This window comes from Leucopleurus acutus, assembly GCF_964270905.1.
Source record: "Leucopleurus acutus genome assembly, chromosome: 8".
Lineage (NCBI taxonomy): Eukaryota > Metazoa > Chordata > Mammalia > Artiodactyla > Delphinidae > Leucopleurus > Leucopleurus acutus.
Window position 1 is genome coordinate 104,762,158 of NC_139151.1, and position 27,732 is coordinate 104,789,889.

The 27,732-nt window shown below is 57.9% G+C and overlaps 1 protein-coding gene across 3 annotated transcripts in view; it reads left to right on the forward strand.

Moving 5' to 3' along the window:
- The window catches only part of LRP5 (LDL receptor related protein 5), a 109,098-nt gene that overhangs the window by 44,713 nt on the left and 36,653 nt on the right, over positions 1-27,732 (forward strand). For all 3 annotated transcript variants that reach the window (XM_082845372.1, XM_082845373.1, XM_082845374.1), the window contains exons 6-9: positions 12,196-12,592; positions 14,494-14,665; positions 24,793-25,009; positions 26,756-27,045. In XM_082845372.1, coding sequence (XP_082701498.1) covers positions 12,196-12,592; positions 14,494-14,665; positions 24,793-25,009; positions 26,756-27,045 — 1,076 coding nt within the window. The remainder of the gene's footprint in view (positions 1-12,195; positions 12,593-14,493; positions 14,666-24,792; positions 25,010-26,755; positions 27,046-27,732) is intronic.

Sequence of the window (27,732 nt, forward strand, 5' to 3'; positions counted from 1 at the left end):
CAGAAATGGACAAAGCCCGCGCAGGTGTGACTTCCATCCAGAAGGGGCTGTGTCGGAGGCACCAGACATAACATGGCTTTGGTCTGCGGTTGAGAGCCTGCCAAAGGTTTTTGGGGTGAAAAGGAAATTCCGTCTCAGGCAAACCCAGAATTGAAGAGTGATTTTCAATCACGTGATGGCTTTCTATGTCCAGCCTTCCTTTTACGATACCTTAACTCACGTCCAGGCTGTGTGATCTTGGGAAATTGACTCAGCCTCTCTGTGCTTCTGTCTCCTCAGATGTAAAAAGGGATGATCGTAGTACCCGATTCATGGGGTTGTTGAGAGGAAGGCCTGGATGCCCCACAAATATGAACTGTGCTTGAATTTGAACTTGAACTAGGAGCCAGGCAGGCAAGATGGCAGGAGAGCAGTTCTTCCCTGGACATTTGGAACCAGAAGTGGACGTGGAGGCCAGCTGGTGCCGAGAGGAGCTGGGAGGGGGCGTGGGGTTTGGGGAGCCCTCCTCACACAGCCGGTGAGGGTGCCGGGCATGTGGCTCTCCTTTCTGTGGGATGCAGGCCGGCGTCGGGCTGGAGGGTTTCTGGGTTGGGGGGGGGGGGGCAGGGACCTGGCTGTGTTGGAACTGCTCGGCCCCTTATGTCACATCCAGGTTCCCCGGCCCCAGCAAATCAGTCTCCACGACAAGGGATAGGGCATGGGAGGTGGAGAGCTGCCTCTGCACTGGACACGAGCCCCAGGCAGCCGCTGGGCAGCGGGTCGGGCCACCCGCACAGCCGGAAACACCTCAGGATTTGAAGCCAGGGCGTGACTTGTGGATTCTTGGGGCTCTCATCCCAGGCGTCTGACCTTTTATGCTTCGTGGAGCTGAAGGCGAAGAAGTTTTTGTGACATGGGTGAATCCCATCTTTTCCTGATTTTGAGCAAATGAGAGCCAGCCCTGTGTAGGGGTCATTGCCTTCCCCAAGGAAGGAACTGAGGTGGGGTGATGCTCGGACCCCAGAGAATGGGGGCCTGCGACATCCCAGGGACATGTAGGGGTCCCCCGAGAAGCAGAGGATGCAGTGGGGGCGGAATCGCTCGCTGCTGGACGCCGGCAGAGCGGGGAGTCCGTCAGCCCTCCGAGCTGCAGTTTCCTCGCCTGTGACCTGGGGAGATCAGAGGACCTCCCCCTGCTCCGGGTGCGGGGGTGGGGGGGTGTAGAACACTCAGGATGGGAGACTCGGGACTCCCTGCCTTTGGCCTGAGGGGCGTCTCATGTCCCACGGCCCTGCGGGTTGGGTAACACCCACTGGCTCTGGGGTGCCGTGTCTCAGGTCCCCAGGGAGGGTCCTGTAGGTTCTGAGACTGGGAAGGATGTCACAGCAAGTGGCCCCTCCTCAGCTCTGGCTCTGCTGGGGGCTGGGTGAGACCTGGGGGGCCGAGTGACTCTTGTCCCCCAGGCGCGAGCGGGCCAGGAGCCCATCCTGGGCCAGGCCGTGCGCCCGCACGCCCTCCAGCCTGAAGCACGGGCCTCCCCGCACCCTCCCTCGCAGCTGCACAGACGGAGGTGCCCAGCTGGCTTTGGTTTTCCCCATGTTTTTCCAATTATGTGGAATGGGCTAAAAACGGCAGCAGCGGGGCCTTCTTTGGGAGTTGCCACCACGTCCGAGGGAGACTCCTGCTGCCCTTGGGCTGGACCTCTGTGGGACCTGCCCTGCTGTTTTGACTTTTGTCCCTGTGTGTTCCTCGTGCCCGGAGGCTTCTGGGCCGTGCGCCCCCCTCCTCCGGGCCTGAGCAACCTGGGCGAGTGACCCGTGGGCCCGTGTCCAGGGCGTGTGGCTTCACCGCCTGGGGGTGGCCAGGCTGTGCTGGGGCGTCATTCTGTCCCCCCGCCCCGGCCTTTCCAGATGAGGCTGCCGTCGGGGCAGGGCGGGAGTTGGGGGCCTGGTGATTTACAGTCCGCCTGCCGCACCTTGCCAAGAAGGAGTTTTAACAGATGTTCTCGGGGACAGGAAACAAAAAGACGGCGGGGATGTGGCCGGCAGAGGCAGCAGGAGGAACAGAGGCGTCCACTGTCGGGTCTGACGGGCAGACTGACAACTGGGCCCCTCACATCCATCCGTCTGTCCGGGAGGATTAGCCGAGGCTCAGGGCCAAGGAATAAGGGGTGCGTTTGTTCCCAGTCTGGCTGTCTTGTCACTTATCAGGGAAGTAGGTCGAAGGGAAAAGAAAAGAGGCCCTTGTGGCTGAGGCCGCCGCCGCCCGGGCTGTGATTGGCGTCGGCTCTGCAAACAGAAGGCAGCTGCCGCTCTCAGCCGTGGACCGTGAATTTTTAACAGCAAGAAAATCAGATTGCACAGTCCCAGGAAATTGTGTAACAAGCCCAAGCACTAACTTTTTTTTTTTTAAGAAATTGAGGTATAACTTGCGGACAATAAAGTGCACAGATCCTAAGTGTACGTTTTGATGAGCTTTGACAGTTGTATACATCAGCCCAACCACCACCCCTCGACAGATACAGAACGTTTCCACCACCCAGAAAATTCCCTGGTGCCCTTGGCAGCTCCCCCCGCCCCACAGAGGCAGCCGCTGTCCTGACTTCTGTCACCGCGGATTAGTTTTGCCTGTTCCGGAGCGTCACAGAAATGGAGCCACACAGCATGTGTTCTTTTGTGTCTGAGTCTGAAGACTAACTTTTAAACCTAATAAAAGAGGAGAGGGGAGCATGTCATATTCTTAGAAAGAGAAAAGTGTCATCGTGGGGCTGGGGCCCAAGGCAGACGGCGCCTCCTGGGTGTGTCAGCTGTACGGATGCCCATGTCCACTGGCCGCAGAGTCAGACTGCGGTCACCCCCCTCCCCTACTAGCCCCGTCCCTCCTAGCCTGTCCGATGTGCCCCTTGCTTCTGCAGCTGAGCCCAGCTCCAACCTGGCCCTAGACTGACCCCGGAGCTGAGACGGCTCCCCTCAGCTTTGGAGACAAGTTCTGGGCTCTCAGGGTCCAGGCCCTGGTGGACCCCCCCCAGCTCCCAGGCTGCCCTTCCTGGCCATGTGCCCCTCGTGCCCTCTCTGGCTTTGGTGACAGCTGCAGATTCCCTGTCTGGGTACCACTGACTGTGCCCTTGGGCCTGGGACGACTCTCCAATTCCATGTGCCCTGGGGGCGGTGACCAGAGCCCCGGGTCTGCTGGGCTGACCCCTGGGGCTCCTTCAGGCCTCTGTTCAGACGCTTCCAGCCCCCCGAGAGGTGTGTCAGGCTCTGTTCCCACCTCCACGAGGAGGGAGGGATGCTGGCTTCCCGTGGGCCTCGCCAGGCCCGGGGAGAGAGCTGGGAAGTCGGTTCGCTGCCTTCAAGAGCTTCTGCTGTGCAAGAGCTGAGGTTCTTTGGTCGTCCTGGGACCGGGAGCGACTCTGGCGACTGTGCCAGTAGGGGCCTCCCCGTGTCCCTTCCCGGCCACCCGCAGGGACAGGCTTGGGCGGGAGTGGAGACATCTGAGTCTGTCCCGGATCCCGCAGCACGTGGCTGTGACCCCGATGAGATGCAGGATTTTCGTGCCGCCTCGACCTGGGAGTTATCGGACAAGATCGTCTCTCTGAAAGTGCCTTATAAGCTGTCAAGTGCAGGGCGCTTGAGTTGGGTTCAACCGTGTAAACCACTGATGCTTGACCACCTCTGAGCTAGAGAGGTGGCATTTTCATATGGCTCAGCCCACTCTGTGGTTTTGGCCTCCACCGCTGGGCAGGGCGGGCAAGCCCAGTGATGACGTTTCTGTGCTCACTGGTGCTCCTGGGGGCCGGGGGGGAGGGTGGCGCCGTGTGAGGGAGGGTCTGTGGCTAGCCTGCCTCATAGCCAAGGACAGGCAGAGCTTGCTCAAGGCCATGGAAGAAGGGACAGAGATGGGACCTGAACCCGGGCAGCCTGGCTCAGGCTCTGCCCCAGCCCCTGCCCTGCACCGCCTGGGCCCCGGGGCGTCCCCATGTGGTGCACCAAGGCCGTCTGCGGGACACCTCTGGCCTGCCCTCCGTGTGGACCAGCAAGGCCCCCGTGTGGGCTTTTTAAAGAACTGAGCCGCCTGCCTGAAGAGGTGGGACGCAGACTTCCTCATGCAAGTCACCAGCTGCCTGACAGCCCTCAGCCCGCACTCCTGCCTTTCGGGGGACCAGGCTGCCCACTTCTAATTTGTCCAGCCGGCCACACTTCGTTCAAACGTGTCTCTCTCTCCCCCCACCCCCATGGGTACCTGGGTGTGTGTTCAGTGCCGCTGGGAGGGGACGTGCTCTGGGGCGGTGGCCTCGAGCTCCGGGGCTCACCCGCTTTGTCATGGGACCTCCCAGCCTCGCTGGGGGCCTTATCCACACCCGAGTCCTACCTGTGAGGACACAGGCCAGCTTACTCGCTCAGGGTCGCTCAGTGAGGCAGTGGGGCTGGCCTCTGGGGGGTCACAGGGCTGGCGCTAACCTGGCTGCTATCCGGCCACCCCTGGACGCAGGGCAGGGGTGACACCGTGCACACAGCCCCAGCTCCAGGCTGGGGTGCCTGTCTGGCTGGTGGTTCCCAGGGGCTGCAGCCTCCCCGAGTGCTGGCCTGGAGGCCGGGGGTGGGCCGTGCGGGGGGACAGCTGCTCGGGCCTCGGGTTTCTAGCGGAGCCGGTGCCCGGCCTGGCCACTTCCTCTGCGCCTTGTGACCCTGCGGCCGCTCGGCGCGGTTTCCTGGGCCTGGGTGCCAGCTTGTGGTCTCAGTGTTTGTCCAACCACTTACCCCCGGGGGGCAGTGGAGAAAATCAATTGCTAAAATACAAAAAGAAACCAGCTGCCTGCCGGCTGTGAAGCTGTTTATGGCCTTAGAAACTGCAGCGTGGAGGGCGGCCTGTGCTGGGCCTGGCTCTGCCCTTGTGGCAGGAGGAAGCTTCTGGGGTTGGTGCGGCCTTGGGGGGACCTTGGGGCGTGAGACTCTGTGGGGGGGGGGCTGGTCCTTCCTGCCGGGGGCCGTGACCTTGGACCTGCAGTTGGTTCAGCGGGGGGTGGAGGTGATGTCCACCCTGCCCGCTGGGTTGGAGGGCGGGAGGTCAAGGGCCCTGCCTCTTTCATCGGCGTTAATTTGGTCAGTCTATTGCCTGGGATGCGCTGTTACTTTGCCCTTTAGTGAAAAATCCCTTTCCCCACGTTGGGGCTTGGAGGGGCTTAACCGTGAGGCCGTTTCAGGTAGGTTCCCACACTTGACGACCGCCAGCAGTGTCCTGCTGGGCTGTCTGGGGGACTGTGGGTGCTTCTGCCCCATCCGTTCCTTCTCCTGTTGTTCTGCACCCCCAAACAGCTCAGAACCTGGAGGTCGAATAGATCGCACCCCGTCCCCCCAACCCCAGCCTGTGGCAATTTAATGGAGGGCTAGGGCGCTTCTCCCACCCCCCCACAGGTGGCCTAGTGAGAAAGACCCGGTGGGTCCCCGGAGTCCAGACCCACCTCCCCACCTAGACCATGCGATCCTCTAAGGACGAATGCGTGCACCCCTCTTTAAAAGCCTTGGTTTTTTCTTGTTACAAAGTAACATTTGTGTTCACTGTAGGAAGGAAGACATCCAGAAAGATACTGGAGAAAATAAGATAGCCACCCAAAGATAGCCGCTGTTAACGTCTTGAGGTGTTTCCTGTCCTTTCTCCACGCGCACATTCACAGCTCTCTGCGTGATTTCTATTGTAGGTGCAGCATCACGGCTGACTTTCCTGCTTGTCATGTCACGAGCTTTTCCTGCCTCTGCCCTTCTCCAGGGTGTGCTGTCTGGGGTGTGTGTAACGGCTGACCTGGACCCCCAGCCCCTTCATTTATGTAATGCTTTCCTTTGTGGGATCTTGAGATCGTTTACAGGTTCTTTCCCTCGGGTGTGTGGGTTTCGCTGTTTTCACCAAGCCTCAGTGACCCTCTGTGACCAGGAATCCATGTGCATTTCTAGCTGCTGCTTTGGGCTGGCTTCTCAGAGGGGAAGTTGCCAGGTCAGAGGGTCCCTGAGCCACATTGCCATCCAGGAAACGTGTGCCCGGGACAGTCCCCTGGGAGGTTGGGGGGACGTGCTACCCCCGCCCCCCCAACAGAGCGTTAACCCGTCTTGCAACCGAGCTGGTAGCCACTGGCCTCCTGCTTCTACTTGCAAATTACGGAGAAGTTACCCATTCTTCGTGTTTATTGGTTGTGTTTTTTTTCTTCTGTTAATTTGTGTTTATGGTCTTTGCCTGTTTATCGTTGGGGTCTGGGTAGTTTTCTTGTTGATTTATATGCCTTTTACGTTTCTTTAAAATACTTAACAGACTTTGTTTTTTAGAGTAGTTTTCGGTTTACAGGACAGTGGACTGGAGAGCACTGAGAGCCCCTCTGTACCTGCTCTCCCTCCTGACGCAGTTTCCCTTAGTATTAGAATTGATTTCTAATATTGTAAAAGTCACACGTATTTCCCATGCAGGGGTTGACACACCGCCACCCACGGGCCAGATTGCTCACTGCCTGTTTTGGGGCAGCCGCGGGCTAAGTTTCGTTCTTACATTTTTACATGGTTGAAAGAACATCACGAGAAGAGTGTTTTGTGACCTGGGAAAATGAGGGGACCTTCAGATGTCAGTGTCCACGGAGGACATTTTCTTTGCACACCTTTGCTGACCCCGTCGTCTGTGGCAGCTTTCAAGCGGCCGCGGTGGAGCCGAGGGGTTGAGACAAGTGGCCGTGGCCTTGCAGAGCCTGGAGCGTCTGCCACCTGGCCCTTGACAGAAAGCACACAGACCCCTGCTGGAGACCGGAAGGCCGGCTGGAATGGTCCAGAGATAGCACTGCGGGTGTTCACCTGGGTTTCCTGCTGGCCTCTGTTCCAGGTGGCTCTCTGTGTGTCTTGTGGCGGGGCTCCTGCTACAAGCACGAGCTTCCATTTGCACGAGGCTTCCTTGCAGACAGCGGTGGGCTCAGAGCTGCCCCGGCGTCCTGCGGGCAGAAGGTATTCAGGGAAGAGTCGTGGCCTGCGGGACCACTCAAACCCTCGGGGGGCACCCAGCCTCCGAACTCAGACCAGACCCCACGGGGAGGGGGCGGTCGATGGTCAGCCCCACTCCTGCCCACAGGGCTGCAGAGCGGCCCCTGTGCCCTCCGGCCTCCACGCTGCTGCCCATGCCAACCCTTCTGTCTGGAGTTCCTGCCCTTGAACCCATCCTTCGATGGAGACTGTCCCCTTACCCTCTGTTCCGCACTTGTTGGGAGCTGAATCGTGCGTGTGTCCCCCCCACCCCCGCCGAATACACACAGTGAAATCCCCACCCCGGAGCCTGTGGATGTGACCTAACTTGGAAGTAGCATCTTTGCAGTTGTAACCAAGTTAAGATGAGGTCATGCTGGATTGGGATGGGCCCTAAACCCAGCGACTGGTCATCTTATAAGAGGGAGATTTAGACACAGACACACAGGGGAGGAGGTCACGTAAAGATGGAGGCAGAGATTGGAGGGATCCAGCCACAAACCAGGGAACATCAGGGATCGCTGGCAACCATCAGAAGCCGGGAGGAGAGAGGAAGGATGCTCCCCAGAGCCTTCCACGAGAGCGCGGCCCTGCCAGCACCTTGGGTTTTGACTTCTACCTCCAGGACTGTGAGAGAATCAGTCTCTGCTGATCCGAGCCACCCGGTTGGTGGGGATGTTACAGCAGCCCTTCTCTGTGTCCCCTCGTTTGCGCGATCCCGGGCCTGGCACAGGGACGGTGCCCCAGAACGGACGGTGGCTTGGTCTGAATGGATGTTGGCAGGGAGGGAGGCCATTGAGCTGGACGTGTCCGTGGCATTGGGCCCTCTGTCCAGTCTGCTTTTCTGTTTTGAGGTGAACATACTGCCAGGAAGGCGGTGCCCTGGCCTGGCCTGTGCCCTGTGCCCTGCGCTTGGCTCCGAGGCACGGATGCCCCTGCTCTTTCCTGCCTGTGTGCAGGGGGAGGGGCAGAGGTCAGGAGCCTGCCCAGATGAGGCTCCAGGGACCTCTGCGCAGCCAGGAGGGAAGGTTTCACTTTCTCTGGCAGCTCTGTGGGGCAGGCTGTTTGTTTAAACAACCCCAGAGGAAACCATTTGGCCAAACTGTTAGTTTCTAAACAGTTTACTTCCCTGGTGTTTAAACGAGCTCCTCCCCAGGCTCTGTGTCTGGTCCCAGGGAGGGGGTTGGCCTCTCTTCTTCCGGGCCGGCACAGCGCCCTGCGCCCACCCCAGGGGGCCCGAAGCAGGCTGCCGCTCACACCTCCCTACAAACGACCCTGGAGGTTGCCCTGATGAGTATCTGTCAAGGAAGGGCCAGGCCCGTGGTCCTCTCTTCACAGCTGCCCCCGCCGGCCTGGCCCTGGATGGCGCGCCCCAGGCCTCTGTGCTGGGCACCGCCCGCTCAGACCTTCAGGCAGACGGGCCAGGCCGCCGCTCTTTCCTGGGGGTCCCGTTCTCGGCAAAACTCAAGTAAAGACCTCAAAGGCTCTGCAGCCCAAGGGCGTCGGAGACACCTCCCCCGCCCCAGCCTTGGAGTCAATTAACACCTACAGATTTGTCCCAGAGTTTAGTTACTGCCTCAGCCACAGAGACTTAATCCTGAGGAATGCCGAAAATGGGGTTCCCTGATGGCGGGGTGTGCTTGAGGCTTTGTACTGACCTGGTTACCAGAGGGCTGGCGCCAGGCACACGTCGCCCCTGGTGGCTCTGTGCCCACGGGGACAGGCTGCTGGAATCCGCTGCCTGGTCACAGCCACATGGAGCCCAGAGGCTCTTGCGGCTGGAGGCCAGTCTCGCGCCACCAGTCTCAGCCGGCCCCCTTCACAGGTGCCCGTGACCCCAGCACTGATTCGTTAATGGTCTTGCTCACTGAAGGTCTCTGCCTTGTGACCCCAGGAGCACTGCGGGGGCCATTCCCGCATCTTCTGTGTCCACCCCGAGCCCCAGCACCTGGTCCGGGGCCTGGCCTAGTGTAGCTGCCCACAAAGAGACCGGGGTGGGTGAGCGAGCCTGCTGGGCCAGCGCATCGATCTTGGGCTTCCTGCGTGTACCAGCTCCGGGGATTGAAGTGTTTCGTGGTACCTTGCTGCCGTGTGTCCTTGGGCGGGGAGCTTAACCGCTCTCTGCATCGGGTTCCTCCTCAGGAAAATGGGGCGTGATCACACCTCAGAGATTGGTGTGAGGACTGTGCTGTTTCAGGTGATTGTGTCTGGAGGATCATGGGAACAGGGACGGGTGAAACAGGCTGGAAATATGTTTGGCGACCAAGCGTCTGGTTCCATCGGGACCCAGCATTTTCTGGGGAGCTCCCTCCCCCAGCCTCCACGGTGGCAGATTAAGGCAGAGCCCTCCGTAGAGTTTGGTTTATGGTCCCCTTGATGTCAGAGCTAAATGGGGACGCAGACACCATCAGGTTGGGCTGATTCTTCACTATAAATGAAGAAACTAAGGCCCAGAGAGGGTTAGGGACCTGCTCAGCATCACACAGCAGGGGCAGGGCCAGGAGGTTTCTGCCCTGAATTCTCCCTGCTTGTCCTAGGATGTTAGCACCTGTTCTGGGCATGGCCCTGTGCTGGGGGCTGCGGAGCACAGAGGGGCAATGTGCCAGAATCCCTGTGAGCCAGTAAGGGCGGTGCGCGAGCAGAGGGGCAGGAGGCATGTATGTGTGGTCAGTCCATCCGCTTGGAGGGGAGGGAGGAGCAGCTTCCTGGAGGAGGAGGAGGCCTGCGACCTGGCCCTCGAAAAACGGGTCTGATGTCACTAGAACATTTTGGGAATGGAGCCCAGCAGAAGACGATCGGTTGAAATGCAGAATTCCCCTCCCCTCCCTCCAGCACACACCAAACCAGAACTTGCATGGACACCTCTACCGAAATCTGAGTTTGGATCTGGGACGTTTCCGACGTAGCCGGGCACCTTGGGCACCTCCCTTTGCCCCCCATCTGCCCCAGTTTCCCCAGCACTGGGCTCGTGAAGCCATGCTGTCCGTGCGCGCCCTCTAGCGGGAGGATCGGGTTATGAACTCTGGGCCTCAGAGCAGCACAGTCCGGATGGGGTTCCTGCCCTTAATTGAAATGCAGGGCAGGGGGCCCCAGAACCCCTGTAAAACGCTGGGTTCCGAGGGCTCCACCCCTGTGACAAAAAGCCGGTCAGTTGTTCGAGGGCTGTGGCTGGACCAGGCATGAGGAGACCAGGCAGTCGGCTGCAGAGCCCAGGCCTGGGGGCCTCGGCATAAGGAGGATGCTGGGCTGCCCCCATCCCTCACAGCTGTGTAACTTCAGGTGGGTCCTTCCCCATTCTGCGCCTTTCATCAAACCAGGCAAGTGGCCCCCAGGTGCCAGAGGTGTCTGTGAGCCTAATCTTCCCGCTTCAAGGAAGCAGGAGTCTGAAGGCCAGAAAGGTCCAGAATGAGTGCGTGGACTGTGACCCAGCTCTGGGGGAGGGGCCACACCCTGACCCCAGCAGCCTCCGGAGGTGTCCGAGTCACGGCTGGCCAGCACCCCTGGGGTCCCTGAGTCCATGTGAGGCTCCAGGTAGTAGCACGTGAGGCTACTTCTGCTGGGAGTTGTGATGAGTCCAGGGAGGATCCAGGGCAGAGTCAGATGTGTTTTGTTTAGGGCAAGTTATGCTCAGAGACCGAGACTGTCTTTGCCACTAATTTATCTAACACAGGTTCGCTGTGGGAATTAGGATTTATAATATTAATAATAATAGTTCACAAGCCAATACCATATGGGATAATGTCTCTTAATAAGTCAATAAAGAAATAATATACTCCAAACCAATTACATTATTGTTGCAGGCAAAGGGAAAGTGAAGGATGTCAAGTCCAAATGTAGTTGAGGTGTAGCTTTCTACGAGTTGGCTCTCCGTAGTCAGTCTGTTCAACTAAAAGCTGGGTGTTGGGCTTCCCTGGTGGCGCAGTGGTTGAGAGTCCACCTGCCATTGCAGGGACACAGGTTTGTGCCCCGGTCCGGGAAGATACCGCATGCTGCGAAGGGGCTGGGCCCTTGAGCCATGGCCACTGAGCCTGCGCGTCCGGAGCCTGTGCTCTGCAACGGGAGAGGCCACAGCAGTGAGAGGCCCGCGTACCACAAAAAAAAAAAAGCTGGGCGTTTGTTGCCAGCTCAGGTCCCTTGCTGCCGGGGCACGTAGCTAGCAGGTGACAGCACTGGTGACGGCGGGCCAGGTGGGCTGCTCTGAAGGTCGTCACTCCAGGGGCCCTTCCGTGGCTGTACCACTGCCTACGAGGAGGCGCCTCACCAGGGCAGGAACAGCTGTCCCCTCTCTTCCTGAGACTGTTGCGCGCTCTCATAGCACCGCCGACCAGGAGTGGCCTGTCCACGGCAGGAGCTCAGCCAGGAGTCGCCTTGCCCAGTCCTCACAGACCCTTGGTATTTAAAGCCTCAATGTCCATTGCGTCATTGTCCTTATGGAGAAGCCCCAGTGGAGCCCGTCGCCAGCTGAGTGTATCGACAAGGACATGTCGATGACGTCACCCTGGCACAGCTTCCTCCACATAAACAGATTCACCTTTAGATAAAAACAACTTCACTTAAGTCATAAACAAGCGGATTGGAAATCACAACAAACCAATACACAACAGTACGCAATACTGCTGGGGGGACAAAGGGGGATATGGGGCGCCTGCCCCCAGGGCGCTCACCCCTGTGGGTGAGATGGCCACCTGGGAGCGATGGACCTGTGATGACGTGTATGGTCATGGGACCTGAAGCTGCCTTGCCGGATGGGCGTGGGGAGGCAGGGTGGGCTTCAGGGAAGAGGTGGCATTTGAGTCCAGTTGGGGCTTTGAGGAGTATGGTGGGCGAGTGGGGCCTGGAGCCCAGGGCCCAGGCAGGACTGGTAGTTGGGGCTGGTTTGTGGCCAGGAGAGGGGCTTGCAGGGGAGAAGGGGGACTGAGCGTGAGGCAGCTCTTACACAGTGATTGAAGCCAGACGACCGTGTGGCTTTTGGCTGGCTGCTTAACCTCTCTGTGCCTCCATTGTCTCATCTGTGAGATGATGATACAAAGAGCGCCAGCCTCACGGATCTCTCCTGAGGATGAACTAGTGGCTGTGTAGGAAGATCTCGGCGGACGTTACCTATCATTACTTGTCCTTGCCAGGAAGCCCCGGGGACCTGGCTGAGCCCCTCTCCTGCCACGCCCACTGCAGGCCCCGTCTCCTGTCCTGCCGCCGGCCTATGACCCCACTGCTCGTGTGTCCACAGGGGCCGAGGAGGTGCTGCTACTGGCCCGGCGGACGGACCTGCGGAGGATCTCGCTGGACACGCCGGACTTCACAGACATCGTGCTGCAGGTGGACGACATCCGGCATGCCATCGCCATCGACTACGACCCGCTGGAGGGCTACGTGTACTGGACGGACGACGAGGTGCGTGCCATCCGCAGGGCGTACCTGGACGGGTCGGGGGCCCAGACGCTGGTCAACACCGAGATCAACGACCCCGACGGCATTGCAGTCGACTGGGTGGCCCGCAACCTCTATTGGACGGACACGGGCACCGACCGCATCGAGGTGACGCGCCTCAACGGCACCTCCCGCAAGATCCTGGTGTCCGAGGACCTGGACGAGCCCCGCGCCATCGTGCTGCACCCCGTGATGGGGTAAGGCTGGGGGCGGGCGCGGGAGCCAGGCTGCGGGGGGCCGGTGGTCCTGGGGCTTTCTTCCCACGTCAGGATGAAGCAGATGGCTGGGCCCTGCTCCCAGAGTCCTGGTTCAGGAGAACTTGCCTTTCTAACAAGCTCCCAGGTGATGGGCTGATCTGGGGACCAGACTTTGAGAAGCTCTGACACAGAACTTGGTTACCTTTATAGAAAACCCTGGAGACCTTGGGTAAGTCATTTTTCCCCCTGGGCTTCAATCTCCTCACCTGTAAGATGGAGCCCTCCACTGGGGTGATTTCTGGTTTAATAATGGTAACAAGAGTGGTGGCCACTGCAACAGTTACTGCACACGTGCCAGATCTCTGCCAGGCATGTTCCACGTAGCAAGCACATTTTTCTCCTCCTTTCGCCCCGTGGGGTAGGTACCGTTGTACGGAGGAGGAAGCTGAAGCCCAGAGAGGTTAAGTGACTTGCCCAAGGTCACACAGCTGGGAGGTGGGGATTGGACCTAACAGTCTGGTTCCAACTTTGCAATTTAGGATTCTGTGAATCTGGTCAATCAGTGTAGGAGCCTTTCTGAGACCCTCAGCTGCTCAGAGGGTAGCAGCTGAGTGCCTTCCTGGGACCTCATGACCAAGAACACGAAACTGGCAGACCCCAAGAGGGGAGGAGTGCTGGGACCTCTTGGGGGCTGGGGCTGCAGGGGAAGCCCCCCGCCCTCAGTGCGGGATGTGGGCCCACGTCCTGGGGATGGCCTGGAGGGGCTGGGAGGGCAGCCCTGGAAGGCAGCTGGTCCCGGGAAGGTCCCTGGGGAGTGACTGAGCTGCATTGACTGTAACTGTGCCCACGAGGCACGTGCCCCGTCGGAGTGCCCACAAGGCATCAGGTGCTTCTCCCATTGCCCCAGGGCTGAGGCTCAGTGTGAGGCGACCCCGCAAGGTGCCTGCTGTGTGTGTGGGGCAGGGGTTGCAGCCCCTCTGCCCAGGGAGCCTGTACTCTGGTCCCCGCCCCGGGGCTTTCAGACGTGCTCTTGCTGTGGAGCCGCCTCTGTCTATAGAAGCCCAGCGGCACAGCCCTCGGAGGCGGGTCACGGGGCTGTGGCTGGACAGGCCCAGGGCTCGAGCAGCACCGCGGAGCCTGGGGGGGAGTGGGCAGACAGACGCTGCTCTGTGTGGCTGTCAAGGGGCAGGGCCGTCCCCCTGGGAGGGGGGGTGGGGGTGAGAAGCGGGCCCCCGGGGTCTGAGGCCCAGGCGGGCAGGAGCTCGTGGCCAGCTCCAGTGTCGGGATGCGGGCTCTGGGTTCGGGAGATGGGGACCTGCTCCCACTCTGCCACCGATGAACTCTGTCAAGTCACCCCCCTCTGTGGGCATTACCTGTGAAATGGGGGGTGGGGTCCCCCCTGGCCTCGAGTGTGAGGACCTCAGGAAACGGGGTCGGGTCAAGTATAAGATCACAGGGTTCAGGGGCGGGAGAGGAGAGGCCACCAGCCCGGAAGGGCGCTGTGCTCAGGGCCCAGCTCTGGCCGCTTTTCTCTGGGCTGAGCCCCCCCCACCCCGGAGGGCCCCCAGCGCCCCACGGGATGTCGCTTTGCTTCTCGGGGCCGCAGAGAGTGCGTTGCCTGCTTTGCTTTGCACGTGGGAGCCCTTCAGCTACTCGAAGGAGGTTCCACTCTGCCTCTTCCTCCCCCTGGGAGCTCAGCCCCTCCCTCCCCGGGGTCCCTTGACAGCGCGTCTGCTGTTTTGAGTCCTAGCGCCCCGTGTAGTTAAGCCCCCGCTGTCCCCGTGGAGCCCCTGGTCCTGCACACGGGCTCGGGCGTGGTGGGTGGGTGCTGTTCTCAGTCCTAGGGGTGCAGCCTGGATGGGACAGATCGGCAATGTCACGGACATGTACTTCTTCTCCAGCCTCATGTACTGGACAGACTGGGGGGAGAACCCCAAAATCGAGTGCGCCAACCTGGACGGGCAGGAGCGGCGCGTCCTGGTCAACACCTCCCTGGGCTGGCCCAATGGCTTGGCTCTGGACCTGCAGGAGGGGAAGCTGTACTGGGGAGATGCCAAGACGGACAAAATCGAGGTGAGTCATCCTCGTTGGTCCACGGAGCTGCTCAGCGCAAGTGGAGGCGCAGCGCTGCAGCCGTCGAGCCCTGATCTTTATGCAGAGGCTGGCCTGGCCGCCCCTGCAGCCCGTCATACGTGTCAGGTGGGCAGCAGATAGATGCCTGTGCTATGCTATTTGGCCAAATAGAATCCTTGAAGAAATAACTTACTATGATGTGTTTCTGACATACGGAAGGCATGTAGCTGAGCTAACAGCACCATAGGGTGTATGTGGTTATGTAAGATGTTATCACTGGGGACTTCCCTGGCAGTCCAGTGGTTAAGACTCCGCCCTTCCACTGCAGGGGGCGCAGGTTCAGTCCCTGGTCAGGGAACTAAGATTCTGCATGCTGCGCGGTGTGGCCAAAAAAAAAAAAAAAAAAAAAAAGATGTTATTAAGAGGGAAACCGGGACAGGGTACGCAGGAACCCTCTGAACTCCGTGTGCAACTTCCTGTTTCAAAATACAAAGTCATAATAAAAGAAAGAAATAACACATACCCACCACCCAGCCTAAGATGTAAAACATAATCAATGTAGCTGATGCCAGAGGGGACACTCTCCTAAGTTTGACGATTCGTTCCCGAGCATTAAAAGACATTTACTATGTGGACGTCACGCGGAACAGCACGCAGTCTTGCGTGATCTTACATGATTAAAGTGGTGCTCTGTACGCGTCCTTTAGCATCTTGCGTTTTGCTCAGGGGTGCGTTGTTTGCGGTGCTCTTGACCATACGGTAGTTAAATTGGTCCCTGACGTTGGTGCCTCTCCTGGGCTGGATGCCTCCCTCGCTTCCGGTAGCTTCCGGATAATCCTTGTCAGCTCTGGTCACATCACTGCTCGTTGATATCACCACCTGGGGGTCACCTTCGCTCTTCTCACGGCTCCATGGGGAGACCCCCACCAGGCAGCTTGCAGGGGGAAGGCGGGAGCGAGACTATGACCGTGCGTCTGTGTCGCGGGGTTTCAAGCCACGCTTCTGAGCAGGAACGCGAAGGGGACTCGGGGCTGGGCAGATCCCTCTCCCACGCAAACCCAAGGAGCTGCAGTTGGCACCATTTCCTGTTGGAGTTCCCTATAAACTGTCACTTTTGAAAGGATCTTGTTTGAAGACACTTGTATCTCTAGCCTCTGAGCCTGAAGGCGAGACCCCTGTTTCCTGCGGCGTGGCCACGCCCACCGTGTCCGTAGCCACGCCCACCCCGGGAGTGGGTTGGGGATGCGCGTGTCCAGCTAACACTGCCAGACGCGCTACAGGCATTGCTCGGTTTACTCCCACAGCAGTGGGTTGGTTGGGGTGGGGTTTTTTTGGTAAAACAAACATAAAATTGACCATTTTAACCATTTTAAAGTGTACAACTCAGTGGCACCTAGTACATTCACAGTGGTGTCCAACCATCAGCACTCTCTAGTTCAGAAACATTTTCATCACCCAAACCCCGTAACCTGTTAAGCAGTTGGCCCCCAGTCTCCGCTCTTCACCCCTCTGCCCTGGCAACCACTAATCTCCCGTCTGTCACTATGGCTTTGCGTGCTCTGGACATTTCATGTGAGTGGAATCATACGATCAGTGGTCTTTTGTGTCTGGCCTCACGCAGCAGAATGTTTGCAGGGTTCATCCATGTGGTAGCGTGTGTCAGTACTTCATTCCTTCTCCATTGTATGGAGAGACCACATTTTGTTCATCCATTCATCTGTTGGTGGACATGTAGGTTGTTTCCCCCTTTTGGGGATTGTGAATAATGCTGTTATGAGCATTTGTCTACAAGTTTTTATTTGAGCATCTTTTCTAATTCTTCGGGGCACGTACCTAGGAGTGGAATTGCTGGGGCGTATACTAGGTTTATCTTTAACTTACCGAGGAACCGTCAGGCTGTCTTCCACAGTCTGCACCATTTTACATTCTCACTAGCAGTGTGCGAGTGTTCTGATGTCAACATATCCTCACTGACACTTGTAAAATTCTCCTGTTATCACGGCCATCCCCACGGGTGTGCTGTGATGTCTGGTGGGTTTGATTTGCATTTTTCTGAGGACGAGTGATGTTGAGCATCTTTCCATGTGCCTGTCCCACAATAGTCTTTTGAGGTATGTGGCATCGTCCCCACGTGTGGATGAGGCACTGAGGCCCAGGGGAGAGTAACCTGCTCAGGGTCATGCAGCAAGTAGGTGCTTTTTGATGTTCTGCTTTCAGAGTCAATCCACAGACAGAGCCCGGAGCGTCAGGCTACTGTACGCAATATAAACGTTATCTGCCGTGGTTATGGAACAGTAGGATGGACCAAAGTTAGGAGCGGACAGGTGGGGAAGAGCTTCAGGGGTAACCAACAGAGGCCCTAAAACGCTGACATCATGGTAACGGGAGGGTGGGGGAGGGGCGTGGCATAAGTGACAAAGTTATTGCCGGCAGAGTACGCGGTGGCTGGTACGGACAAACCGGGAACATGCGCCACAGGCGTATCACCTGTTGATTTGGAGCCAATCACCAGGAGGCCCCAAAAGAGAGACAGAAGAATTGGAAGTGTTTGGGATTCTTCTTCTTTTTTTTTTTTTTTTAATTTATTTATTTATTTATTTTTGGCTGTGTTGGGTCTTCGTTTCTGTGCGAGGGCTTTCTCTAGTTGCGGCGAGCGGGGGCCACTCTTCATCGCGGTGCGCGGGCCTCTCACTGTCGCGGCCTTCTCTTGTTGCAGAGCACAGGCTCCAGTTGCGCAGGCTCAGTAGCTGTGGCGGATGGGCTTAGTTGCTCCGCGGCATGTGGGATCTTCCCAGACCAGGGCTCGAACCCGTGTCCCCTGCATTGGCAGGCAGATTCTCAACCACTGCGCCACCAGGGAAGCCCTGGGATTCTTTAATCCAACAAACTTGGGAAACGTGCGCAGACTTTCCTGCCTCACTTCTCTCTTTGGAGCCTCTAATACACTTTAATAAGCAGACCTCCCACGGGGGACTGAACTGAGTACGTGTTCTCAAACTACACAATCTACGGCCCCCTTTCTTTCCGTGCTGTGGCTCCGGTGGCACACACTTTAGGAACGCTGACCTAGGCCGCCTGCCCACACGTCCAGGGCTGACCCCGGCTTCGGGGTTAGTGCTGGACTCTCCCTCCGCCCCTGCTGCGGGGAAGCCACTGACATGGACAGACATAGAGGTGGTTCTCTGTGTGAACTCCAAGGGTGGGAAGCGCCCCGATGAATCGCAGGTGCATTAGGTCATGGCAGCTTCTTGGAGTCAAGCCCGGAGCCCAGGGCAGACCCTTCTGGCATTCTTTTCGGTGGTGAAATGCCCCAGGGTGAGCTTCTTGGAGGTGGCCTGAGCATGCCTGGGGACTTGCCCATGTGTTCCTGCTGTGGACACCCTCCCCCTACTCTCGGGCCTCAGGGTTTGCTGCTGAACACCCAGTGGGCGTCAGCTCTGCTCCAGGTGCTGGGTCACCTTGGTAAATACGCCCAACAGATGCTCCTCTGGTACATGTTACATGAACCTTGGGATCAGGCCACCAGCCCAGGTGCAGAAGCCCCTGCTGGGGTCACGGTGGATTCCATGGGCCTCGGGGGAATAGCCGAGGGCAAGGGGCTGTGTCTCCTTTCCTGAGGACTCAGTTGGACTCCAGGCCGGGGGACGGTCAGGGGAGGGCTCTTCCAGGTCAGCACAGCGACGGGACACGCTTCCAGCAGCGGTCACGTCTCTAAGACGTTATGCCCGAGACAGATGCTAAGGAGCCTGAGCGTGTTTCTTGGGCATATCTTGCCGGGTTGCTTTGGATGGGAGAAGGGATTCTGTTCCGCGTGGTTGTGCGCGTGGCCTGGCTCCGAGCGCAGGCGCCGGCAGGAAGGAGCTCCACGCGGTGTCCACCGGCTTCCCTTTGAAGAGGCATCAGTCAGGTTCCCGCTTCGCCCGCCTGTCCCGAAAATGACTTCCCAGGGCAGCTGTGGCTGATACCCCGACGAGCTGGGAGGAGAACAAAGGTCTAGAGGGCCGAGTCCACGAAGTGGGGATTCCTCTGGACGGCGGTCCTGGCACATAGCTGGATTTGTGCAACCGAGTCCAGACTGCGGGCAGGGCCGCGCCGCCCTCCAGGTGGGCCTCCTGCCGCCTTGCCTGTGACGGCATCCTGGACAGCGGGTTCGGGCCAGCCTCGGGTCGGCAGCCCCTCGGGGGATTAGCTCGGGGTGGCTCCCCGTCTGGGGGTGGGGGTGGGCCCGGGGCTGGCTCACTCTGGGAGGCAGCCCTGAGGTCCCCTCCCCGTCCTCAGGGACCAGGGATGGACCGCCAGCGCAGTCCCGACATGCGCAGGTTGGAGCCGTGTGGGGTGGACATGGGTGTAGCCCCCGCCTCTTTCTGCATCCACAGAGCTGCCTCTCTGCTCCCTGCTTTCCCACCCTCTTGGGCTGGGGGTTCCCTGGGGCACCTCCTTAACCCTCTTCCTGAGTCTAGAGCCCTTGGGGTTAGAGGTTCCTGCCCACAGGTGCTTAGACTTTCCCGTGGCTCCAGCCGCATCCTCAGGACCCGGCCTCTCACCCTTTGCTTGCGTGTTTCCCCCTCCCCCTCCCTGCCCAGCTAGGCTCCCAACCCAAGAGCGTGTCCTCTCCTCCTCCAACCTGCCACAGCTCTTCGACCTTGTGCCACAAGGTTCAACTTTATTGGTAAAAGTAACTCGGACTCACTGTCTCCCTCTTCTGTCTCTAACTGACGGCCCCTCGGGCCCTGCACTTCCCTCCTCTCCCTCTGACCAGCTTCTTGGCAGGTGCCGGGCCCATGACAGCCCAGCGTGGGTCCTCTCCCAAGCAGATTCTTCCATCCGGAGCTCTTTCCTGAGCCCACGTGCCCAGCTGCCCCTGCACTCTCCCTCGGAAGCCTGAGTCGCCTCCCACCACACGCCACGGTCTCACGTATGGGAGCAGCTCACCTCATCCACGCACTTGGCCACACGGTGTAGGGTCTTCCTTTCCAAAACAGCAACATCCTGGTTCTGGCCTGGAGGCTGCCTCTCCCAGCCAGAGGCTGTAAGGCCTTCCACATCTGTGCAGGGCTTGTGCTCTCACTTAGCTATGGAGTCATCATCGTCATCATCTTTTCACTTGTTTGTGAGCGGCCATGTCTCCCAAAGCAGGCGGGAGCTCTCTGGGCTTGAACTGGGGTCTCTGTGCTGATCCCCTGGCAGGGAGTCAGGACACACCATTTCTGCATCAGAAGCGACCTCTCCCTCTTAGTCCTTCCCCCGCTCTCTCTGTCCCCCACTTCCCCTCACCGGCCCGTCCTTGCATCCTCCTTCCCCACAGCTGCCTGTCGGATCGTCCCTGAGTGGAACTCCTGTCCTGTCGTAGCTCGCGCTGCCTCTTTCCCTCAACCCCCCTCCCCGCCCCTGGGCGAGCATCTGTTCATCCTGCAGCGCTCACTGAATGTCACCTCGTGCTGGAAAAGCAGCACAGGACAGACCCATGCCCTGGTGGGGTCAGTGTTCTAGAAGGGGAGATATGGACAGCAGTGACCGGGACAACCGCAGCCCGTCAGCCCGTCAGGTGGTCAGTGTTCTAGAGGGATGCCGAGCAGAGAGGATGGGGGCCCAGGGGGCGGGTCGTTCAGGCTCCCCTGACAGCACCCTAGCTGCCTCTCCAGCCGCGTTGGTTCTGAAGCCCTGCCTTCTCCTCTTACTGATTGTGTATATCCTGTCTATTTCCTTCTGTTTCTAGAGTAGCAGGAGGAACGGTGCCCGTTATTAATCCCGAAATAGGCAAAGCGTTTAAACACCCTTGTGCTCACACAGTGATCAGGCAGGTCCCTGGATGGCGGTTTTAGCCATTCCTGGGTAAGAGCAGGCTCGGGCCTTGCCCTTTGCGGACTGGAGCTGTCTTTCTAAAGCTTCCTCCCCAGCTGTTTCCCCGCCCCGAGGATGGAAGAAGAAGTTTTGCAGGTCGACCCATAGTCCAGGCTGTTTGGCCCGTCTCTGGGGCAGGAAGTGTCACCTGTGTGTGGCTTGCCTTGTACTCGTTGGAGGCCCCGGGGGTCACTTGGGCTCTCTGCAGCCCCCCCCCCCCCATGTCTTCCTCAGCCAGGACCACGGGGAGGTTGTGTCCCTCGCAGCCGCCATCTGCTGGTGGCCGTCTACTGTCAGGGTAGGCATTCATGGGGAGTACCCGGTGGGGAGTGACACACCCGGTGGAGCAGGCGGGCCAGGGATGAATCACAGCCTGAGAAGTTAAAAATACATCCGTCCCCCTGTTCCTGACATTTCCTGAGTCGATGGAGGTGACTTCCAGCACGAACAGAATAAACACTCATTGCAGGAGTGACGGATTGGCTGTGTGTCCGGGTCCATGAGCCCTGGGGGAGAAGGGTGCAGGGCTTCCGGGCAGCGGGGCCACAAGCTGTGCGGGTGTGTAAGATCTCTTTTGTTACGTGAAACAATAACCAGAGCAGTTTTAATTTGGGGCTTTGTGTCTGAGAGCAGAACTCTTTTTTGCTTTAAACGTGTGCTTTCAAAGGGTTGGTCTTGGGCTCTCACCTCTTTGCACGGCCAAGTCATTAGAAACAGAGGATTCGGTGTAAGGCAATTGCACCTCAGGTGACTTTTGGGGGTCTACTGTTTTGTGGGTGGCCGTGCAGACCCCGCAGCTGTGGGTTCTGCCTCTTGGAGTACAGCCGAGGGCGGGCTTCTCTGGGGTCTGCCCACCCTTCTGCGCATCACGCAGCTGTTGATCTGCGGGTCGTGTGATGAGCTGGTCAGGGGATGGGTGTGTGCTCTGCTTGCCCTGCCTCTACCCCACTCCAGACCTGGGCTTGGTGTGTGGAGTCAGCCGAGCACAGGAGGGCGGAGGCCAGAAGGTCGGACAGCAAGGCTGGCTGGCACTCGGGCGCCTTCGACATCTGGCTTGACCATTTTGACATAACTTCCTGGAGGTATCTAGTTTCCTCTCCTGAAAATCAAGGGCAGGGGAACTTCTTGAGCAGGGGTTGAAACCTGTGGACCGGAGGCCAGAATGACTATGTTTGTGCCACTTTCAAACGCACGGTGGTTTTTACACTTTTTTTTTTTTTTTGGGGCACTGCACAGCATGTGGGATCTGAGTTCTCTGACCAGGGATTGAACCCAGGTCCTCGGCAGTGAAAACGCAGAGTCCTAACCACTGGATTGCCAGGGAATTCGCTACATTTTTAAGTGATTGAAAACAATCAAAAGAATGGTATCTCGTGCCATGTGAAAATTATATGAACATGAACTTCCAGGTTTTTTGTTTTTAATTTTTGTTGTTTGCACAAATAAAGTTTTATTGGAACACACTCGCGCTTGTTTTAGGCACGCTCGGTGGCTGCTTTATCGCGCCAGGGACCTTATGGCCTCAAAGCTGAAGGTATTTACGATCCTTTTCAGAAGCAGCTTGCCAGCCCCTGTCCCCGGCAATCCGCCTCCTGTGCTCTCTCCCGGCTCCCATGTTATCAGGCGGCCCAGATTCGATTCTGTTCTTTCTGGGCTCCGCTCAGGGCCCAGGAAAGGAGGCCCCCGAGTTGGCCCCAGAGGGAGCCTGGGGACGGGCGGGTTGACACGTGTGCTCCCTGTACACAGGTCCTACTTGTCTGCTCCAGGATTTGGGAAAGGCCTGGTCCAGCAGAGTTACTTCTACAGATGTGTTGGATTTGGTCAAGGTGTGTTGAAAGCTGCCGTAAAAAGGCCGCTTTGGGACCATTTATTTTCTCAAGTGTTAGAGTCTTGTTGTCCTCCCAAGTTGGAGGGCCTGAGAGGTGTTTCATGGGGTCTGTAATCGTTCAAAGTGGGATGGGGTGAGGGAGGGGCTTCCGAGGCAGAGGGAGGCCCTGCCAGCCCAGAGCCGAGGTTCTGTCCTTGCGGTGGGTGCCGCCAGCCCAGCCCGGGGGGGAGCAGCTCACACCCTCCTCACTTTGTTCTGGGCAACCAGAGGGTGGGGCGAGGGTGTGTGTGGGGACAGAGGTTGGGGGAGGGATTGCTGCTGGCCAGCGGCTGTCTCCCCGCCCCCCCCATCTGGCCCCTTGTCCTCTGCGGGCTCACTTTCATCCTTCCTAAGCTGGGGAACATGTACTTCCTCCCCTCAGTCAATAGAACATGCACTTATTTATGTCTGGAATTGAGCTGTTAAAGGAAATAAAGAAAATATGGACATAGAGAAGGATGAGAAAAATCTCTTCAAGAGATGCTGTTGACGTTTTGCTTTATAAAAGGTGGAGTCTTTATTTTCCAGATGTGGATGTTCTCTTTATAGCGATCATGTCCTACCTCTACCATTCTGCCCGCCCCCGCCCCCGCCCCCAGCGCCCAGCCCGGGTTATTCTGTGTCAAGGAAGGAGCAGGGATTTGAGCCCTGCCTCTCACGGGCTGTGTGTTGTTAGAGACACTCTTCCTCTTGCTGTGCACCTCCTCGGCGGGAATCCCAGGCGAGAACCCTCCCCACGTCTGAGTTCTGTGCAAAGCGTGTGTTCATCGCCTTCATGTTGCCTTCCTCTTGTGGGGCCGAAGCCGGAACCAGCACCTGCTGGTAATCTATCACCTGCCCTGTATGGCTAACCAGTGGGCCAGGCCTGGTGCCCAGAGCTCCGCACGGAGATCCTACAGCCCAAGGTCTACACTCCAGCTCGTGGTACAGGACGTGGTCCCGTCCGGTGTTCTCATCTGGGCTGCTCATTGGAGCCACCTGTGGGGAGCTGCTTTCAGGACTCGTACCTGGCCTTCCAGTTTGGTGTAATTGCCCCAGGTTGGGGCCCAGCCACTGTTCTTTGGTTAAGTTCCCAGGGTGACTTTATTTATGTTTTAATATTCATTTATTTATTTGACTGCACTGGGTCTTAGTTGCAACACGCGGAATCTTCATGGTGGCATGCGGGATTTTTAGTTGTGGCTTGCGGGCTCTTAGTTGAGGCATGTGGGATCTAGTTCCCTGACCAGGGATCAAACCCAGGGCCCCTGCGTTGGGAACGTGGAGTCTTAACCGCTGGACCACCAGGGAGGTCCCTCCAGGGTGAGTTTAGCTGCTACCCTCAGTTACAGGTGGAGAGGTTGAGGTCCATGTGGGATGCAGAGGGACTTGGCTGTGGGGCAGAGCTGGGGTGGGACCCCTGGCTGTAGGACCCAGAGCTGCCTGCCACTCCTGGTTGGGCCAGCGGTTTTGTCCTGTGCTGTCCAACAACAGAGGACCAAAGTCTTTTCTGCTCAGCACACACCCGATCTGTCTTATGTGTCTGCCACCTGCAAACCTGAAGGTTTGTAGCCTTTCTGATGAGCTGGAAGTATAATCCGGCTGCAGGAGACCTGTTGAGACTTGCCTTTAATTCATCATGTCTCTTTCATCCTGGCTTGAGAGCCAGGAGAGTTTGGATGTTACATTTTTATCTTCTTTTTCACATCAGCTCCTACAGGGTCATCTGTCATCACAACCACATCTTATCCTGATTGTGTGTTTCAGTTGGTTAAGGCGTTTTTATGTTTGATAGTAGTTTTCTCCTCTGTGGCTTTTGCGGTTGATGCTTTTAATCAGTGCTGACTCTTCAAGAAAAAGATTTCGCTTTTACATCTCAGAGTAAACAGCCACTAGTGTGTCTGGTGTTGGAAAGCAGCTTAGAGCTGTAGGCTCAGACTCAGACCCAGCAGCGTCCTCAGAGTTCCCCTGGTGCTGACTGAGCAAGAAATTAGTCCACAGACAAGCGGGAGGCTTTGCCCAGGGCTTGCAGTACGTTGGCTGTCCAGCCTTTTGGAACCGAGCTCCGCGTCAAGGGTGTGAACTGGTGCCTCCCCGTTCTACATCTTGGCAGACATTACTAATCAATGAGCCCATCCCGGGTCGGAGACCCACACCTTGGTATTCCAGGCAGCTACTGCCAGTCGATCAGCAATGGCGAGAGAGAGGACACCTGTTTGTCTTGCCTGCCCCTGTCAGCCCAGCATCCACCCCCAGGTAGGGGAGGCAGTGGGGAAGAGCCCTGAATGGCCCCATCACTGAAAACATCACTCATCCAGCTGCCCCAGTGAGCCGTGGCTTTGTTAGGTGGCCTCGCCAGGCGCAGACGCTGCTGGGGCCCGTCCTGTTCCAGGCAGTTCAGGCCCGAGGCTGGTTCAGCCCTACGTCTGCCATCCTGCAGGTGATCAACATCGATGGGACAAAGAGGCGGACGCTCCTGGAGGACAAGCTCCCACACATTTTCGGGTTCACGCTGCTGGGGGACTTCATCTACTGGACCGACTGGCAGCGGCGCAGCATCGAGCGCGTGCACAAGGTCAAGGCGAGCCGGGACGTCATCATCGACCAGCTGCCCGACCTGATGGGGCTCAAGGCTGTGAATGTGGCCAAGGCCGTCGGTGAGTCGGGTCAGCCTCCTGCCGTGGGTCAGCCGTGCCACAGGCTCGTGGCTGCCCTTTTGGTCCACAGGCAGCCCAGTTGGAGGCCAAAGCTGGGGGTGTAAGTGACCGGCTGGGGCACCACTCTGGGGCTGGACAGCACAGGAGATGGTGAGAATATTGGTCCATGACCAGTGGCATGGGGGTGGGGTATCGACCAGGCATGGTGACTGGGCACTGCTGGCAGTAATTGTTCTCACGATGGCTAACACTTGCGGAGCGCCTGCTGTGTGCGAGGCTGTGGCTAAGCGCCGTAGTGCCCAGAGCAGCCCTCTACGTGAATTACGATGTGGCCCTATTTGCGCTGGGGAGAGGGTGGCAAAGCCGTGTAGCTAATGGGTGGCCGAGCTCAGGACTCATGCCTGGGTCTGCCTTGACCTCGTGGCTGGGCTGAGCTGTGATTGTTGTCCAGTGTGACAGCCTGGACCCTCAAGCACACACCAGGATCTGCAGAAAGCTCCCTTAACACAAGGATTTGCCTCTTTATAAATATGATTCCCAGGTCTACAGGCTACACTGGTGGGAGGACAGATGGGGGAACGGGACTGTGGGCTCTGTGGCGACAGGGACCCTGTCCCCAGCTGGGGCCCTGCACCTAGCACTGCACCTACACATCAGAGACACTCAGCAACCCTTTGCTGGAGGGAGGGAGGGAGGAAGGACCAGAGAGGCCCCAGTGCTTGCCCTTGAGTCTAGTGGGTGAGACACCCCTTAGTTAGCTCTGCTGCCAGGCTGGTGACTACAGTTGAGGTTAGAGGGATGCCTGGCTTTAAAATACGAGGGAGGGCACTTGAGCTTGGAAGTTAGGGAGCAGGTGGGGGTCAGGGTTTGCCCGGCAGAAGGGACAGCTGAGCAGAGGCCTGGAGGGGAGGCCGTGGGCGGAGACCCTGGGGGGATCTAGTGCATCTTGGTCTCCGGGAGAGGCCTTTAGTCACAACCTGCACTCCTGAGACAAGGCGATGGAATCAACACACTTAGTTTACCAGTGCCTTTGAAAACACGTTCCTCATCCACTGTGGAACGTGAGGTCCCCCGGTTAGTGAGTGTCTGAAAAATAAAAAAGAAAACCCTAGAGATAAGAAACATGATGTATCCATTGGGTGTGATTTAAAGTTGAGAAATTGGACCCCTCCCTCCCTCTTTCTCTCTCTCTCATGTAGGGATTTACTGGGAAAGATGGGGGAGAGGATTCTTTTTCTAGCTGAAATACTTAACACTAAATTAAAGCCAATTTTAACAGCACTGCAGCAGATGAGTGAGACTAACGGCCTGGCCAAAAATACACGAATGCTAAGTACAGTCTGCTGCAATAAGAAGGAGGCGCCTTTGGCCGTCCTGGGTGCATCTGAGTTCGAGGGCACCGAGAGTGCCGGAAACGGGAGGAGGAACTGTCTGGGTGGCGTCTCGGGCTGCGGTCCGGTCAGCAGGCTGGGAGTCCAGGCCCGGCGGGGTGGGGGCGGCAGGGGGTGCGATTGTCCCCAGGTCGCCATGAGGATGGAGGAGTCCAAGTGCGGAGATGCCCTGGGCCCAGAGCCAGCCGTTGTTACGTGCCTTCCCCGTGCCTGGGGAGGCCCTGGGTTTCCATCCACCCACCTGCTGTCCCTGTGTGACGTCTGGCAGAAATGAAGCCTCGTACAACCGTGGAGCCACTGCCCACCCCCTCTTTGCTGGGCCTCTGGCGTCTAGAGCCTGTGTCTTTCCGTCCAGGGACCAACCCGTGTGCAGACAGGAATGGGGGCTGCAGCCACCTGTGCTTCTTCACGCCCCGCGCCGCCAAGTGCGGCTGCCCCATCGGCCTGGAGCTTCTGAGTGACATGAAGACCTGCATCGTCCCCGAGGCCTTCCTCGTGTTCACCAGCCGGGCCGCCATCCACAGGATCTCCCTGGACACCAATAACAACGACGTGGCCATCCCGCTCACGGGCGTCAAGGAGGCCTCTGCCCTGGACTTTGACGTGTCCAACCATCACATCTACTGGACTGATGTCAGCCTGAAGGTACGGCAGCTGGGCGTCCTCCCTGTGCACCTTTCCCGTGAAAGATACCATCACCTGGTGATGGTATCGCCTCAGAGGCTGAAAAAAGGTTTTCTTCCTTTTTTTAAAAAAAAAAATTTATTTATTTGCTTGTGTGGGGTCTTAGTTGCGGCAGGCGGGCGCCTCAGCTGCAGCTCATGGGCTCCCCAGTTGTGGCACATGGGCTCCTTAGTTGCGGCACGTGGGCTCCTTAGTTGTGGCATATGAACTCCTAGTTGCGGCATGCGGGCTCCTTAGTTGTGGCATACGAACTCCTAGTTGCGGCATGCATGTGGGATCTAGTTCCCCAACCAGGGATCGAACCCGGGCCCCCAGTGTTGGGAACATGGAGTCCCATCCACTGCGCCACCAGGGAAGTCCCTTGTTTTTTTAATGGTTTGTTAAAATTGAAGTTTACTTGCTGTACAATATAAGTTACAGGTGCACAATAGAGTGAGTCACAATTTTTAAAGGTTATACTCCATTTATAGTTATTATAAAATACTGGCTACGTTCCCCGTGTTGTACAATATATCCTTGTAGCTTATTTTATAGCTAATAGTTTGTACCTCTTACTCTCCTGCCGTGACGTTGCCGCTCCCCTTTCCCTCTCCCCACTGGTAACCGCTGTATCTGTGAATCTGCTTCTTTTTTTGTTATATTCACTAG